Raw genomic sequence first — 17264 nt, 5'->3', positions numbered from 1 at the left:
TCGAGCGTAACGAAGCCGTCGAATGAGATGTGGAGCCCACCACAGCTTGGGACCACATGTCAGCCTCTCGCCCGGGTTGTATATTAACATGCAAGCGTTATTAATTAATTAATTAATTATAGTATTATACGAGAACGAGACGGAGACAGATAGGGCGTCGCTAATCTCCGTCCTAATTAACATCCCACGCCCACTGTAATTATCTATTTGTCTATCTAATCCTATCACCTATTAGCGCACTAATTACTTAATTAATTAATTAAGTAATTAGTGCGCTAATAGGTGATAGGATTAGATAGACAAATAGATAATTACAGTGGGCGTGGGATGTTAATTAGGACGGAGATTAGCGACGCCCTATCTGTCTCCGTCTCGTTCTCGTATAATACTATAATTAATTAATTAATTAATAACGCTTGCATGTTAATATACAACCCGGGCGAGAGGCTGACATGTGGTCCCAAGCTGTGGTGGGCTCCACATCTCATTCGACGGCTTCGTTACGCTCGAACCTCAAAAATAACAATTCCGCGTTTCTACTTTTTGACTTGTGTGGCCTTAATCTCGACTTTGCTTCGTCGCTAAGACTCTCACTGCTGGCTCACTCACTGGACTTTCGTGGGTTGGGTTGACTGTAAATCTGTAATTAGCAATATTCAATCGGGCCAGGTGTTGCGGACACGTGGCTTGTCGGTGAGCGTACACGTGCCCGATCGCCGTCGATCGTGGAGGATGGTGGTGACCCGTTAAGAACAAGAAGCGGTGCAGTTGGATAGATCAACGGTCTCAATCATACCGACGGCGAAAGGTGCCAAGCGATCTGGACCGTAAGTTCTGTGCATTTGTCTTCGCTTAGGNCCAACCCACGAAAGTCCAGTGAGTGAGCCAGCAGTGAGAGTCTTAGCGACGAAGCAAAGTCGAGATTAAGGCCACACAAGTCAAAAAGTAGAAACGCGGAATTGTTATTTTTGAGGTTCGAGCGTAACGAAGCCGTCGAATGAAATGTGGAGCCCACCACAGCTTGGGACCACATGTCAGCCTCTCGCCCAGGTTGTATATTAATATGCAAGCGTTATTAATTAATTAATTAATTATAGTATTATACGAGAACGAGACGGAGACAGATAGGGCGTCGCTAATCTCCGTCCTAATTAACATCCCACGCCCACTGTAATTATCTATTTGTCTATCTAATCCTATCACCTATTAGCGCACTAATTACTTAATTAATTAATTAAGTAATTATTACTCTCTGTTTTTTTTCCCTCCCCCCTCCCGTCATCGTCTGCCCTCCACCCTTTCTCTTTCTCTCCCGCGCGTGCGACATCTGCACGCGCTTTCCTTCTCCCCCCTCCTTCCCGGAAATTTCCTAACCTCGGGCCGAAGGCATGAACTATATATAAAGTATATAAACACCCCCCGCTTATGCCATCCCCGTAATCCTCCCATGTCATTCCACAACTATCCCCACTTCCCCAGCGTATAATTACAACAAAGGTTCTCCTCACCCGCACTCCTCACTAATAATAATAATAATAGTAATTAGTTAGCAGCAGAAGCAGAAGCAGAAGCAGAAGCAGAAGCAGGAGAATCGAAGAGATGGAGGGGGTGTATAACAGAAAGGATCAGCAAAGCTCGTTTTGGCAGTTCAGCGACCAGCTGCGTTTGGAGACCACCGCCAACTTGTCTAATCTCTCCCTCGGCGACAGCATCTGGAGCGACTCCTCCTTCGCCAAACGGGCCGACGACCGCCGCAACTTCGACGGCCCGCTTTCCGCCCAATCCTCCGAATTCGGATGGAAGCTGGGCCTCGCCCTTCCTCAGAAGCTCGCCACCGCCACCGCCACCGACAGGTACAGCTACAACCACAACCACAACCACAACGCCGCCGACAACAGCGCTTACAACAACTCTAGCAAGAAGGGATTCGGCGATGCTAGTAATGGGATAAAAAATTGGAATTATTACAATAATAACAATAACTACAGTAACGGAGAGATCAAAAATTATTACTTCAATAAGCACGGGAATGGCGGCGGCAGGAATGGAATCGGGAACAATAACGATGGAATCGGAGGGAGTGGGAAGAAGAAGGGCAGTAACGGGAAAAATAACAGCGGCGGTAACGGGAATAACGGAGCGGTGGATAAGAGGTTTAAGACGCTGCCCCCCTCGGAAGCTCTGCCGAGGAATGAGGCGGTGGGGGGTTACATCTTCGTCTGCAACAACGAGACCATGGAGGAGAATCTTCAGAGGCAACTCTTTGGTACGTGATCAACATCACTTCTTTCTTCTTCTTCTTCTTCTTCTTCTTCTTCTTTTTTAAATGATCTCTTTGAAAAAGATCGAATTTTTTTCGGTTAAGGTTCAATTTTATGTGTATTTCTATTGCGTACGTCGAATTCATATGGTGTTAGATGGTTTTGACGGATCAAATATAATAGTAGTATATAATGAAAAATCAGTTGAATTGTAGCCGTAAATGCCGGGTAAAAAAATAAAGAGAAAAAATAAATAATTGGTCAGATATGTTCTTAAACCCTCTATTGGAACTTAATTAGATGATTTCATAATAATTTAGTGAAGAGTGGTTTCACACTTGAGATGCTTACTTTTCATATGCTTGAGTACTGGTACAGTTTCTTCCAGGAATGTTGGCGACCCTATGTCGCAAGCTAAGTTAGGCGTCTTTCATGTCTGTGATATAGTGCTTCATGAATCGTGTTAGAACTGTTGTTTGAAATTCCGTATTTCGAATGATAGTCGACGAAAAATTCTACACCCTCATGATTCCAGTATTGATCCAAGGATGAAACTCTTTGCATTTTTGGTTGGTATCAGGTCTTCCACCAAGGTATAGAGACTCGGTCAGAGCAATTACACCAGGGTTGCCGCTTTTCCTCTACAATTACTCGACACACCAGCTCCACGGTATTTTTGAGGTGCGACATTTGACCATCCATCGTTCCCGTCTTAATACTGACTTTAGCGAATGTTATGTATATTGATTCTGAATTTGGTTTGCAGGCTACTAGCTTTGGAGGAACCAACATTGATCCAATAGCTTGGGAGGACAAGAAATGCCCCGGAGAGTCCCGTTTCCCCGCCCAGGTTTGTGTTCCTGTTTTCATTTTGTGCAGCCTAATTTGCTAGTTCTATTGGCCTGCATCTTCGCTTTAAGGAAATGATTTCTGATATCCGCAGTTCGGAAATTGGATACTTAGATATGTAAGCAGTAATAAAACGGCTAGGCAAAAAATTACACGTAGGTAAAGGGTCGTACTTTTGGGATTAGCTTGTACAGAATTATCTTTGCTATCGGTGCGTGACTGTTATGCGTGTCGCCTGTCTCTGGGTTTACTTGCTAGTCGAAGTTGAAGTGTGTTTCTCTCTCTGGCTTGCTTAGAGGCCTTAGATGAGATTTAGGCTATCCTCAATCACATGCATTTGATTAATTAGAATCCTATTGAGATTGGTCTTTCGATCATCTGGCTTCATTTACTAGTATGTTGTTTGAACTTTGAAGCATATAGAGCAGCCTTAAACAATCTATCTTTTATATAGAAGGGGCTTCTTGTTTATCAGAAGTTAACTGGCAGACAATACCAACCTCTACATTTGTCTTTCGATTCTATTTCTCATAATCTTGATATAGCGAGTGATGGATTAGATAATTAGCTCTGCGCATATAAAATCTTTGTTTGTGTTGCTTATTTCTCTTTGATTAGGTGAGAGTAATGACGAGGAAGCTCTGTGAGCCGTTAGAGGAGGACGCTTTCCGGCCTATTCTCCATCACTACGACGGCCCTAAGTTCCGGCTCGAGCTCAATGTTCAAGAGGTACATAATTTACAAGCACCTATAAATATTTCCACTTCGAGCAACCTTAATTTCGGTGGTAATTTATTGTGTAACTAATGGACCTGTTCTCTGTATTTCAGGCTCTAGCTCTTCTTGATATATTTGCAGAACAAAATGCATGAGTTTTTTGCATGAGCGACCTGGGCCTACTCTTGCAGTTACTACTTTTACTAAAAGAGAATCAGAAGAGGAGGAAACAATACATAGCTGTATAAATTTTGTATAGGATTGTCGAATAAACATGGCTTGTCTTGTAAAAATATTTTGAGGTTTCACAACTATAATATTGTGCCATGTACGCGAGCACCGAAGCCCTGAAGCCCTGATCACTGAGGCTAGAACTTGTGTGTTTGCGTGGATAGAGGAAGTTCATATATTATCAAATAGAAAACCACATGATAAGTAATGCAAAATGGTGGGATTTGGACTTGGATTGGTTGATCTGAAGGGTTGTAATTCTTATCAGTTCATTAGCCGTGCCGCCTAATAAGATAATGCCTCAGTGGGCCGGGCTTGCAACGAAAATTAGGGCCCAGCCCGTTGGGCTTGGTGGCCTACGTAAATTGGGGCTTAGCTGTTTGAGGTTCGGTGGTCTACGCAAATTGGGCCTGGGCCCGTTGGGCTTAATCGTCCTTCCTATCTCAGTCGATGCTTCAACAAGCGTGACAAATTACCTAATTTATTTCGAGGTTTCCTTTGAAATCATATTCAAATGTTACAAACAAAAATCGACTTTGAAAAGTTTTTGCCTTCCCTTTCGCATTGATATTTGCTCTCTCAGAGACGTATTGGTGGAATTAATCGCACGTTTATCTTCATCCAGTTTAAATGCTGTTTCTTATATTAGGATGTGGGAAAAAAGAAAAAAAAAAAAAAATTTGCAGAAGTTTATTGTGATTGAAATCCCAAAATTAGAGTACTAATTATGAAGAGATAAATTTCCAAAATTGAAAAGTATAGAGAAAGCAGGATTGTCTCGGATTTTTCACATTGAGAAGTGAAATGTACATGAAACAAAAGGAAAAGCGCAAAAGAGTCATTCATATTCGGTCTACATCATGGGTTTCAGAATTCAGATAGGCTAAGCTTTCTAGTTCCGAAATTCTGCTATAAGTGAGAACAGACAGGATGGGCGTGTGAAGTCCACAGGCGTCATCACAGTTCACGCCCAAAAATAAATAAACAAATAAAAATAAAAATAAAAATAAAAATAAAGCAAGGCATGCCCTTTCATTTAAACCTCTCTCACCGTTCGTCATCTTTGTCGCCTCCCTTCGGGCTTATCCATCCGCGTTAACATAATCAGGATGAGTGGGGTGGGGTGCGGTGGGGACAGCCGGACAGGAAAATAAAAGGCTGGCTAAGACAAGTTTCATTTGAAAGTGGGGACGCAAACGGAGATTCCTTAGTCGGGGCAAATCGTCCGAAAATTGGACCCAAAAACAAGCAATGACCCTACATTTAATTTTAGGGGTCCATCTAAAAATGATCACGAGTGAGAACTATTGCCATCTCTAGCCTCTTTAGAGAATTTTTATTTATTTATTTTTTTTCTATCTAGCCTTCTTTTAAAAAATATTCTTAATCTAGTCTTATTTTTTATAGATTAGAAAAAAAAAAAGTTAATAACTTTTATATAGGTTAATATGTTTAGTGGGTGGGAGATTATTTTTTTCTCTCTCATCTTCCGTTTCTCTAATCTAGCCTTATTTTTTTCGGCTAAGGCATTTTCGCCTATTACATTCTTTCTGTTTGCACATTTCACATATATATAATCCGCTTTCTTCTCTCTTATGTCCATATCGTTACGAATCCATACTGATTTTAGACAACTCTTCTTTGACCTCCGCATAGACTCGTTTGGAATTAAGATATAATCAGAATATGGCTGTCAATAATCCTTATCTGCTATAGGATTAAATTTAGGACGTCATATCATTGTTAGTGCCTCAACAGAGTAATATTTATCAATAATAAATGAATAGTCTATTACACGTGTAGAACCAGCTGCCAAAATATGAGAATAAGAATAATGGTAAATTTGTAACTTTTGACATATTGAGAAATAAGANCCCCCCCCCCCCAAAGGAGACCTGACAAGGCAATAGTTCCACAAGGGAGGCATATATGCACTCCCTCGTGGAGTGACACAATACTTTTAACTCATGGAAGCACTGCACTTTAGCCCTTAATAAATGAACCCATCATGTTCTTCTTTTTTTTTCCTCTTATTATATTTTTAGAAAAATGCTTTATGCATAATTTATTATAAGGTATACATCTTATACTCCATGATCCAAAATTTTTAATTTTTTTAGTATTAAAAAAATAAATAAGTGAGTAAATCTGGATCTTGTTTAGAGTCTAAGGTGTATAATTTATACATCTAATTAAAATAGATGTACTGGTATAATTTACCATTTATGTGTCAAAGGACGCTTCCATATAAAGTTCATTGATAGGATTCACGGCAGTGTCGTGGTGGTAAGGAACTCTTACACACTCACGCCTTTCACATGCTTCGCCTGTCCGTACGACCGATTTTGTCGTTTTTTGAATCATCATCCCCTCTCTCCTTCAGAACACCTAAAAGAGAAATAGAAGAATATTTTAATTTTTTACAATATTATCTCTGTATATGTTAGCCTTGTAATAATGTATAATAAATAAAATAACTTCTAATTAGCTCGTACACGCAACATGCGGCATTTATTTGCCAACGTATTTAGCAATATATGAAGAGTAATTTCGTGAAAAAATTATAATATTATTCAAATAATCTGACAACCGAGTGACGAATTTCGCTGTTAGCAAGTGTGGAGCCATTGGGGAGTGTTTCTAGGACATCGTCAAGTTGTAGAATTTGTCTTTGTTCACTAGCTTGGTTTTTTTAAGTAATTTCTCTATTTGAGACAACTATTAAATCTTTGACTTTTAAATCTCAGGATTTTTCATTATTGCCAAGATTCAATTGATAATCGCCATTGTATTTTCAAATATCTGTCTTTTTTAAGATGGCATTTATTTAAGCACTCCAACAACGCGGAATAAATCCTATACGAGAAATTAAGCATTTAAAATTTTTTTAAAAAATAGAATTTACAATCCAGCAAGGAACTAGAGAGTTTTTTTTTTTGTTTTTGTTTTTTTTTTTTGAAGATCCAATTTAGAGCTCAAAAAAATCGCCCCTTGGGGAACGCCACGTATAACCCGCCCCAATTAATCAGCTCATTAAACAGTTCCGTGGTGCTTCTTCGGGTCGTAATAAATTAGGAAGTTTGTTACCAATAAAGGTCAATGCGGATCACGTTGACTTAATCTGCCCACGCTGTCCTCACGTGTTGCCTCACGTGCTTTCCCTGAGTCCGCCGAACCTTCCATTCATAGCGTCGAGCCACGCTTTTCCTTTTAATACTTTTTTTTTTTCTTCTATTCTTGAAAAAAAAAACTTCAAATATTTTTCTCGTGGTTTCACTTTTTTTACTTTAATATTCTGTGATTTAAAGTGTATCAAATTAGTACCCTATAGTTTTGTATTTTTTCACTTTAGTACCCTATAGTTTAAAGTATATTAAGTTAGTACCCTGTGGTTTTGTATTTTTTCACTTTAGTACCCTGTAGTTTAAAGTGTATCAAGTTAGTATCCTGTGGTTTCACGCTTTCTCACTTTAGTACTCTGTGGTTTAAAAATCACATGGTATTTAAACCACATGGTACTAACTTGATACAAAAATAAAACCACAAGATACTAACTTGATACAAAAATAAAATCACAAAGTATTAACTTGATACACTTTAAACCACAGGATACTAAAATGAGAAAGTACGAAATCACAGGGTTCTAATTTGATACACTTTAAATCATAATGTACTAAAATAAAAAAGCACGAAACCACATGAAGTGTTTTTTTTGAAGTTTTCCCTTCTTAAAAAACTCTGAACCATGTAGATAGTTTCTCCAACCAATAGAGATCATCAACAAGGTCGTTTACGTAAACCCCATCCACACACATGGTCCAAGCTATAAAAGCTTCGCAAGATGTTCGGCACTCTTTTCCGAATGCCAACAAAAATGAAAATAAAAATAAAAAAATTGTGAAACATATGTAGACGATTTTTGATTCTTCGATCGGCTCGGCTCGGCTCGGCTCGGCTCGGCTGGAGCCTGGAGGAGTAGAAAATGGCGATGAAAATTGAGCTACTTACGCGCCAGCGATTTCACGTGAAAGAATAGGTAGGAGCGTGAGCCAACATCCGCGACCACTCTCGTGATTCCTAGAATTATTATACCGCACAAAAAAAATAAACAAATAAAAAAAACAAAAAAGAAAATAGCGCACAAGTTAAAAAAATAGAACTGAAAAAAGGGAAAGGTAATTAAACAGGCCATTTTCGTCACCCTTGATGGAAAACCAAAAATCTATGATCATTTGTTTAGATATAATAATAAATACAGTATAGTTGAAAATAAATGCAGTTAAAAATTTAACAGTTATAACTATATATATCCTTTTTAGTTAGATGTAGTAACTATAAATAATTTATCTGGTTGCATGCAGTTGAGAAATTTTAAAAACTTATTATTTTATATATATGATGGTAAGATTACTACCAATATAAAAAAAAAATTATTTAAAAAATAATTAAGAAGATAAGTTTAAAGTTGTTTTCTCTAACTATTGCAGTTGGAATTGCGGCTAATTTGAGCGTAGTTTTAACTGTTGCAATGAGGCCTCTTCTTACAGTTTTTATTACAATAGTTGGAGTTAAATATATAAAACAAATACTAAATTTGTATTTCTATGCGATTACAATTGCATTGCAGCTGTAATCACATGCAACCAAACGGTCCTAAAAAAGTGCACCGATTATATTATTGACGTGACATCTCTAACCAATAAAATTATATCCTTAGATTCACCCGTACTATTATAATTAATAAAATAATATTTTTATTATATTTTTTTTTCAAGAAGAAAAATATGATTGATTTATTTTCGGTAACATAGTGTAAGTATAATACAGTAAATTTTTTTCATTGGACGGGGCGCTTGACGTGGAGAGAAGATTAAGTAGCTGAGTACCGTGTGTTTTACAATCGGAACCAAATGATTAATTACTAGACAATAGGATAGTGACATTCCCAAGATTTCTCGAGTGGGACCCACCATTTGGCCTGTGCCTAGGTAGAAAAAATTAATCTAGAGTGTGATGTAGCATTCACAACTAATTAGATTATATATATTTTAAATTTACAGATTTCATCATAATCATTATAAAAATATCTTATTATATTTTTTTTCAAAAATAAAAATATAATTGACAATTTATTAATGATGTGGTGTAAGTGGGACACAATAAACTTTTTGAACTATATAAAGGCACAACAACCTTGGTGTTAACGGACGGAGATGCGAGCGCGCTGCAGTAACGTCTCCGATACATCCACATATATATAAAAAAAAATATATACGTAGTACAAAATCAATGCATATTTTTTCTATCTAAAAAAAATAAATTTTATAATATTTTATTAATTTAGGAAGAAAATACTAACTCTTAGACGAAAGAGTATTAAAATAATTTGTACCTAATTTTTAATAAATGTACAAGGTGCCTCCCTTTGCACCCACGCGAACAAATAGAATGATCGATCTTTAAGGGGTCCTATAAATAGAATGTGCCTGCACTAAATGTAAAAATAAAAAATAAAAATTTCAGAGTAATTATCTAAACAACATTGTGTATATTATTATTATATTTATTTCATTGCTCCGCATACGAATTTAAGGACACTTAGGTACAATTGATTATAATTAATGGTGTGGGGGTGTGGGTGCAAGCTCGGGGAACAGAGGGAACCGTTCACGTGCGCTGAAAGATACAACAATGTACGTAGGAGCTCTCGCTTTCACTAGTCACCACTGCGAGAGTGCGAGTGCCCAATTCCCAACGCGAAAGACAATCCCTCGACTGATCGAACAGAATATATCGATCGGCAGCGAACGAGCAAGCAAGCAAGCAAGCAAGAAAGAAAGAAAGAAAGAATTCCTGGCTAATTATTTCTGCGCCAATCAAATTCGTGAGCCGCAGCAGAAACCACCAGAAAACCTAGGAGGAGAAATACTGGGACCTGTTCATGTCCAGTTGCAGTAATTAATGAACTCTATGCGCCCTTTAAGGACGGTGTTATCAATGACCACAATTCCAATCTGGGCCACTCGGCCCCATCTGCTCTCTCTCGTTCAAATATATTAATTTTCGTTTCTTAATTAGAGAAACTCAAGAGAGCGAATGGGACTGCAAACGGACCACCTTCTGCCCTATTTCTTGGTTGCTCCGAGCATATTCGGGATATATATCTTTTTATATATCCTGTGTTTTATTTTTATTTATCGCTTCTTAATTTCAAAATTGGGGGAGACCGGAATATATAAATCTTTGACAAATTAAGGTTGATTAAAGCAAGCAAAGGTTCCCGCCTCTTCCGCTCCATTTTCTTAGCAGGATTGAGACGAAATCGGAACATATTATTATATTTTTATTTTTGACCCTCACTTAATTACCATCCCATCCCGAGCAAATTAGGGCAAAAGCGCTACCAACCCACGTCCATTTGCGTCCTTACGGGTGATAAAAGAATATTTTGGGCCTTTTCATATAAGGATTGGGAGTAAATAGGGACTTAAATTATGCAAAAAGAGAAACAAACTTAGGATAGAACTAATCATAACTATAGGTGAAGTTTTGATGCGAACTAAAAATAATATTTAATTATTGATCATGCTTGGGACCGCACTGTTGACTACGAATTTAGTTGTTGGTACTTGAGACTTCAAGTTCAAAACTAATTATTTCGCAATTTAATTAGCTGAGATCTTTTTTAAAAAATAAGCGAAACGGTTATATATATAGCTTGCTATCTTTTTCATAATAATAATAATTAACTCACCGATTAATAAAAATCTCTTCCTTGTGTGGGTTTCTTTTAGTCCATACCTACTGTAATAAATTATGAGTATTCGGAAAGTGCATTGATTCGTCAAAGTTCCTAATCGATAAAAGCATTACTGCACAATTTGGTATGTGTCATTCGTGCAATTAGAACCCTAGCGTACGTAAATCAACATCTAAAAATTGAGGTTTCATCCCAGCTGTAATTATGAAAACTTCAACCGAAAAGAAATGGGGGCTTCTAACTTTTGCTACCAAATTAAAGTCAAACCATAATTTGTTGAATATTTATTTATTTATTTTCTTGGTTTGGTTGGTTTTTATAGGGATCAGAGAAAAAGTGGCTCATCTAGACTATTTGTCAGCGCAAACTGTCAAAGTAGTGGGCTTTTTGTGAGATTTGCTTTGAGGAAGAGAGATTTTTCTATAATTTCTAGAAGATGAATTGGAAAGATAACACACGCCCTCCACTTGAGACCATCATCCAAATATATGTGGAGGAACAGCACTGCTAAATTAAAAAATGGGAAAACTTCAAAAACCCCCCTTATGGTTTCAATTTTTCTCACTTTAGTACCCTGTGGTTTAAAATGTATCAAGTTAGTACCCTGTGGTTTCTTACTTCATCACTTTAGTACCCTGTGGTTTAAAGTGTATCAAGTTAGTACCCTGTGGTTTCTCACTTTATCACTTTAGTACCCTGTGGTTTTAATTTGTATCAAGTTAGTACCCTGTGGTTTTTTAAATCACAGGGTACTAAAGTGATAAAGTGTGAAACCACAGGGTACTAAAGTGATAAAGTGAGAAACCACAGGGTACTAACTTGATAAACTTTAAACCACAGGGTACTAAAATGAAAAAATGTGAAACCACAGAGAGGGTTTTTGAAGTTTTCCCTTAAAAAATTAATAAAGTGAATCTGGAGGCTTTTAAAAGTGCATAGATTAATACGAGTCAAATTTTATTTTTGTTTGTAAACTAACCATTTAATTACTATTGTCTCGATTAGTTTAGTTATCAGCTTACGACATAAAAAGTTAGTAAAAAATAGATCAGCTCCCAGTCAATTGATTTGCAATCGTATAATATATATATATATATATCGAGTAAAATTCTCAAACGGATTGAAAATGACAATTTATTACAATTTGATAAAATTTGTAGTCTATTTCTAAATAAAATAGAATAAATATTTAAATTTATCAGAAATAAATTAATATAAATTTAAATATTAATTAGAGTAAGAATTATAGTTATACTAGATTTGGAGGTATGTTTTAGTGGAGCTAGCATTATATATAAATTATTTATAAATGGTTAAAGCTTGAAGTTGCTATCCCCCGGTTGAGGTTCTCCAACAAGAGTGTAGGATGAGGTATCTTGAAGTCATCAGCGGATCGTACTAAATGGGCGTGTCCATGGTTGCATGCACCTAATGTATGGGCGCATGTGAGAGAGAGAAAAAAAAAGAAAGAAAAAGAGAGTAGTTTTTTAGGTTTATAAAAGACGAGAAATAGATATGAGAGATTTAAAAAGATTGAAATTGCTCTGTTGCAGAAAAAGATTCAGATATAATTTTTTTTTATTTAGTGAATCTTATTTTATTCATATATTATTATTATTTTTTTATAATTGTATCACATTTGAGAAGATAGATTTATAGTAAAAATTCGATTCGATGTTTGTGTTACATAATCTCAATATGTTTAAGAAGAAGTACCAAATTTTCAACACAACTATATTTTATATTATGCATGCGCACAATGTGTTTTTTTTATTTTTTTTTATTTTTTAAAGACAAGCTCACCAACTCGCGTACGATGCCGCATGAATCTACAATGTAACGCGCACCAACGGCTCACGAACATGTGCAGCGGCCCAAAAATCTACGGCGTAACGCGCTCGAATCAAAATTGTGAAAATGACCTGTGGGACGCCAACAAACGTGATATATAACCGTCGCACAGGACTGGGGCCCATCTGCGAAGTAGGACCCAAATAAGCCCATGTAAAACCATATTCGGTCCACACCGCGGATCGGCTCGGTGTAAACGCTCGTGGGCGAGCACGCGGCTCGCCAGTCGCTCGCAGCGCCCCACTGTTGTTTGTACCCGGTGGACCACGTCATTTTCGAACCGCCTCCAAAAGCTACTGATTCCGCTCGATGCTCCTCGGGGTCTGTAGACCGGGTCTAAGGATAACTGGCGGTCGGTGCGGTGTATTGTAGTGGTTCGAGGAGGAGCGAGGTGCTGACACGCGTATTTAAATCCAAGCCCTCGCCGACTTGGTTCCGCCCTAACGCGCTCCTCCGCCTCGCCTCGTTTCCACGAATTTTACGCGAAACGCGAGTAGGAGGAAGAGGAGGAAGAGGAGGAGGAGGAGGAGGCGAGATTAAACCCTAGCCCGCCCCCTAACAAGTAACACCTTGCGGGAAAAGAGATCCTCAAACGAATGACTCTAGCCCCCCTCCGATTCCATTTCGTCTCCTCTTTTAAGCTATTCCTTAATAATTACCCCCCGCCGGATACAGTCGTAGTTAGAAGGTCGGATTAGGGTTTGATTGTGAGCGGTGGAGGAGGGGGAGGAATTAACTATTGACTATTGACGAGGGAGGAGGGAGGAGGGAGGAGGAAGAGGGTTGCTTTAATGGTGATGGGGAGGCTATGGTCCGAGGAGGAGCGGGCCATGGCGGCGGCGGTGTTGGGGCCCCGGGCNAAGGGAGGAGAAAAAAAAAAAAAAAAAAAAAAAAAAAAAAAAGAGTAGTTTTTTTGGTTTATAAAAGACGAGAAACAGATACGATAGATTTAAAAAGATTGACATTGCTCTGTTACAGAAGAGGATTCAGATATAATTTTTTTTTATTTAGTAAATCTTATTTTATTCGTATATTATTTTATTTTTTTTTATAATTATATCATATTTGAGGAGACAGATTTATAGTAAAAATTTGATTCAATGTTTCTGTTACAGAATCTCAATATGTTTAAGAAGAAGTACCAAATTTTCAACACAACTATATTTTATATTATGCATGCGCACAATGTGTTTTTTTTTTTTTTTTTAAAGACAAGCTCACCAACTGGCGTACGATGCCGCATGAATCTACAATGTAACGCGCACCAACGGCTCACGAACATGTGCAGCGGCCCAAAAATCTACGGGGTAACGCGCTCGAATCAAAATTGTGAAAATGACCTGTGGGACCCCAACAAACGTGATATGTAACCGTCGCACAGGACTGGGGCCCATCTGCGAAGTAGGACCCAAATAAGCCCATGTAAAACCATATTCGGTCCACACTCCACAGCGCGGATCGGCTCGGTGTAAACGCTAGTGGGCGAGCACGCGGCTCGCCAGTCGCTCGCAGCGCCACAGTGTTGTTTGTACCCGGTGGACCACGTCATTTTCGAACCGCCTCCAAAAGCTACTGATTCCGCTCGATGCTCCTCGGGGTCTGTAGACCGGGTCTAAGGATAACTGGCGGTCGGTGCGGTGTATTGTAGTGGTTCGAGGAGGAGCGAGGTGCTGACACGCGTATTTAAATCCAAGCCCTCGCCGACTTGGTTCCGCCTAACGCACTCCTCCGCCTCGCCTCGTTTCCACGAATTTTACGCGAAACGCGAGTAGGAGGAAGAGGAGGAAGAGGAGGAGGAGGAGGAGGAGGCGAGATTAAACCCTAGCCCGCCCCCTAACAAGTAACACCTTGCGGAAAAAGAGATCCTCAAACGAATGACTCTAGCCCCCCTCCGATTCCATTTCGTCTCCTCTTTTAAGCTATTCCTTAATAATTACCCCCCGCCGGATACAGTCGTAGTTAGAAGGTCGGATTAGGGTTTGATTGTGAGTGGTGGAGGGGGAGGAATTAACTATTGACTATTGAGGAGGGAGGAGGGAGGAGGGAGGAGGAAGAGGGTTGCTTTAATGGTGATGGGGAGGCTATGGTCCGAGGAGGAGCGGGCCATGGCGGCGGCGGTGTTGGGGCCCCGCGCGTTCGAGTACCTGTCGGGGTGCCGCGTGTCCCCGGAGGGCGTGGTGGCGGGGGACGTGGACGCGGAGCTCCAGACGAAGCTGCAGGAGGTGGTGGAGGGCCCATCGGGCCGCCCCTGGACCTACGCCATCTTCTGGCAGGCCACGCGGGCCAGGACCGGCGAGGCCCTCCTCGTCTGGGGCGACGGCCACTGCCGCGACGCCGAGCCGCGCCGCCGCGGCCGCAGCATCGTCGCCCGCGCCGGCGAGGCGGAAAGAGAGGAGGAGCGGCGGCAGCGGATGATCAAGCGCGTGCTCCAGAAGCTGGACGCGGTGTACGGGTGCGGCGACGAGAACGCGGCGATCCGCCTCGACCGCGTGACCGACGCCGAGGCCTACTTCCTGATCTCCATGTACTTCTCCTTCCCCCTCGGGGAGGGGGGACCCGGGAGGGCGCTCGCGTCGGGGAAGCCCTTCTGGGTCTCGGACGTGGCCACGTCGTCGTCCTCCTCCTCCTCGGAGTTCTGCGTCAGGGCGTTCCTCGCGAGGTCCGCGGGGTTCCGCACCGTCGCGTTCGTGCCCCTCGACGGCGGCGGGGTCGTCGAATTGGGCTCGCTCGATCGTGTGCCCGAGGGCTTCGAAGCCATGAAGATGATCCGGTCCGTGTTCTCCCGCGGCGAAAATCGCTTGAAGGAGTCCATTCCCAGAATCTTCGGAATGGACTTCACCAGCATCGGTCGCCCGCCCCAGATCTCCGCCTCCGGGCCTGAAGAGAGGCCGGTGCATGCCGGTGTTAACGGGCTGAATTGGAACCGGATGGATGATAACAAGTTCCTCAACAGCGTGCTAGGAGGGTTCGGCGCCGACCGATTGGGCTCAACGCCGTCGCCGTCGCCGTCGCCGTCGCCGTCGCTGCAGCGACCGATCCCTCGCCCCGCCGACCTGTTCACGGAGGAGCACCCTCGCATCAGCCAATCCCTGCTTCAAAAGCCGCGTCCGCGTCCGCGTCCGCGTCCGCAACAGCTGCCGCCGCCGCCGCCGCCGCTTGGGACAGTGGATTTCGGCAATGGTGGTGGGGCGACTTCGGCGGCGGCGGCGGCGTCCCCCGCTGCAGCCCAATCGGGCGGCGCATTAGCATTAGACTCGGACCTTCCGGACGTGGAATCGTCGAGCAAGGATGATCGGAGGATTACGGCGGCGGCGGCGGCGGCGGCGGAGGAGCGTAGGCCGAGGAAGAGAGGGCGGAAGCCGGCCAATGGGCGGGAGGAGCCGCTCAACCACGTGGAAGCGGAGCGGCAGCGGAGGGAGAAGCTGAACCAGCGGTTCTACGCCCTCCGGGCCGTGGTGCCCAACATCTCCAAGATGGACAAGGCCTCCCTGCTGGGCGACGCCATTGCCTACATCCAAGAGCTCCAGAGCCGGCTCAAAGAGTTCGAGTCCGACCGAGCCCGCTGGAACAACCCCGGCCTCGGACCCAGACCCCCCGAGCTCGAGCCGCCCTCGGTCGAGATCCAAGCGCTGCACGATGAGGTGATTGTTCGGGTCACCAGTCCTTTGGATGGCCATCCCCTGTCCAGAGTCATCCAGGCTTTCAACGAGTCTAACGTCAGTGTCGTCGATTCTAATGTATTGGCCACCAATGGCTCCGTGCTGCATACTTTCGTCGTGAAGTCGCCGCCCGATTCCGAGCAAGCGACGCGAGATAAGATTGTCGCCGCCATTTCATGTGAGATGACCACGTCGCAGTCCCAGTCGCAGTGATGATCTCTCTCTCTCTCTCTCTCTCTCTCTATATATATATATGCTCAGCCATGCACCGAATTGTGCTGTTCACTTAAAGAGGATCGAGCAAATTTAAGGCTCGGAGCAGATTCAGATTTTTTTTTTTTTTTTTTTTTTTTTGATCTTTTGATCTTTTGTTGAGGTTTATAGCGCTTAGTAAATTCCACTAGTAGTATTCCTGACGAAAACTGCATAGTCTTCTTTATGTAAATAATAATGCAGTGTAAGAGGGCAATTTTACTTTAGCGTTAATTAGTTCATCTCCTTTTCTTTAATTTTGCCTTCCTCTTTAATTAGTTCGTATATGTAAACTGCTCTCCTTTTCTTTCTTTTAACTCCTGAGTCCCTGATCCCCAACAAGACAAGCTTGTCTAGCGGGAGCTTTATCTCGGTGTAATAACATTGCCTTTTCTGATATATATATATATATATTCAATATGGTAGAGGTGAATGACAAATCAATTTTCATGATTTTATTTTTTTTATTTTTTATTTTTAGCAGCAGAGTTCTTAATTTTATGATCAACTTTTATATTATGTTGATTTGACACTACAACGCATTGGGAAACTGGCAACGGATCATGCTGGGTGATATTTTCGTGTATTTGATTTGACGCTGTAATTATTTTTTTTATATTTTTATTACTCTTCTTTTATTTTGTCCTTTTAATTTTTTTTTTATTTTTATTTTTTTTTCTTCTC

General features: G+C 41.2%; 2 protein-coding genes across 2 annotated transcripts; both read left to right on the top strand.

The window, feature by feature from the left end:
• On the top strand, positions 1328–4601 carry LOC109722338 (B2 protein-like). Its single transcript, XM_020250363.1, has 5 exons — positions 1328–2266; positions 2842–2942; positions 3028–3111; positions 3729–3839; positions 3941–4601. Exons 1-5 carry the CDS (start codon positions 1600–1602, stop codon positions 3980–3982), a joined length of 1005 nt encoding a protein of 334 aa, XP_020105952.1. The 5' UTR covers positions 1328–1599; the 3' UTR covers positions 3983–4601.
• On the top strand, positions 14166–16837 carry LOC109722595 (transcription factor ABA-INDUCIBLE bHLH-TYPE-like). The gene has a single exon (XM_020250691.1). It carries the CDS (start codon positions 14736–14738, stop codon positions 16539–16541), a length of 1806 nt encoding a protein of 601 aa, XP_020106280.1. The 5' UTR covers positions 14166–14735; the 3' UTR covers positions 16542–16837.

Source organism: Ananas comosus, linkage group 16, assembly GCF_001540865.1.
Source record: "Ananas comosus cultivar F153 linkage group 16, ASM154086v1, whole genome shotgun sequence".
Classification (NCBI taxonomy): domain Eukaryota; kingdom Viridiplantae; phylum Streptophyta; class Magnoliopsida; order Poales; family Bromeliaceae; genus Ananas; species Ananas comosus.
The sequence above is the reverse complement of the archived record's forward strand: the minus strand, read 5'-3'. Positions and strand labels throughout refer to the sequence as shown.

Excerpts from the sequence above, each read along its gene's own strand:
- LOC109722338 (XM_020250363.1), top strand. The coding sequence starts at position 1,600 with ATGGAGGGGGTGTATAACAGAAAGGATCAGCAAAGCTCGTTTTGGCAG. Across the intron at positions 2,943-3,027 it reads AGCTCCACGGTATTTTTGAG|GCTACTAGCTTTGGAGGAAC; the intron begins GTGCGACATTTG and ends TTTGGTTTGCAG. Across the intron at positions 3,840-3,940 it reads TCGAGCTCAATGTTCAAGAG|GCTCTAGCTCTTCTTGATAT; the intron begins GTACATAATTTA and ends TCTGTATTTCAG.
- LOC109722595 (XM_020250691.1), top strand. The coding sequence starts at position 14,736 with ATGGTGATGGGGAGGCTATGGTCCGAGGAGGAGCGGGCCATGGCGGCG.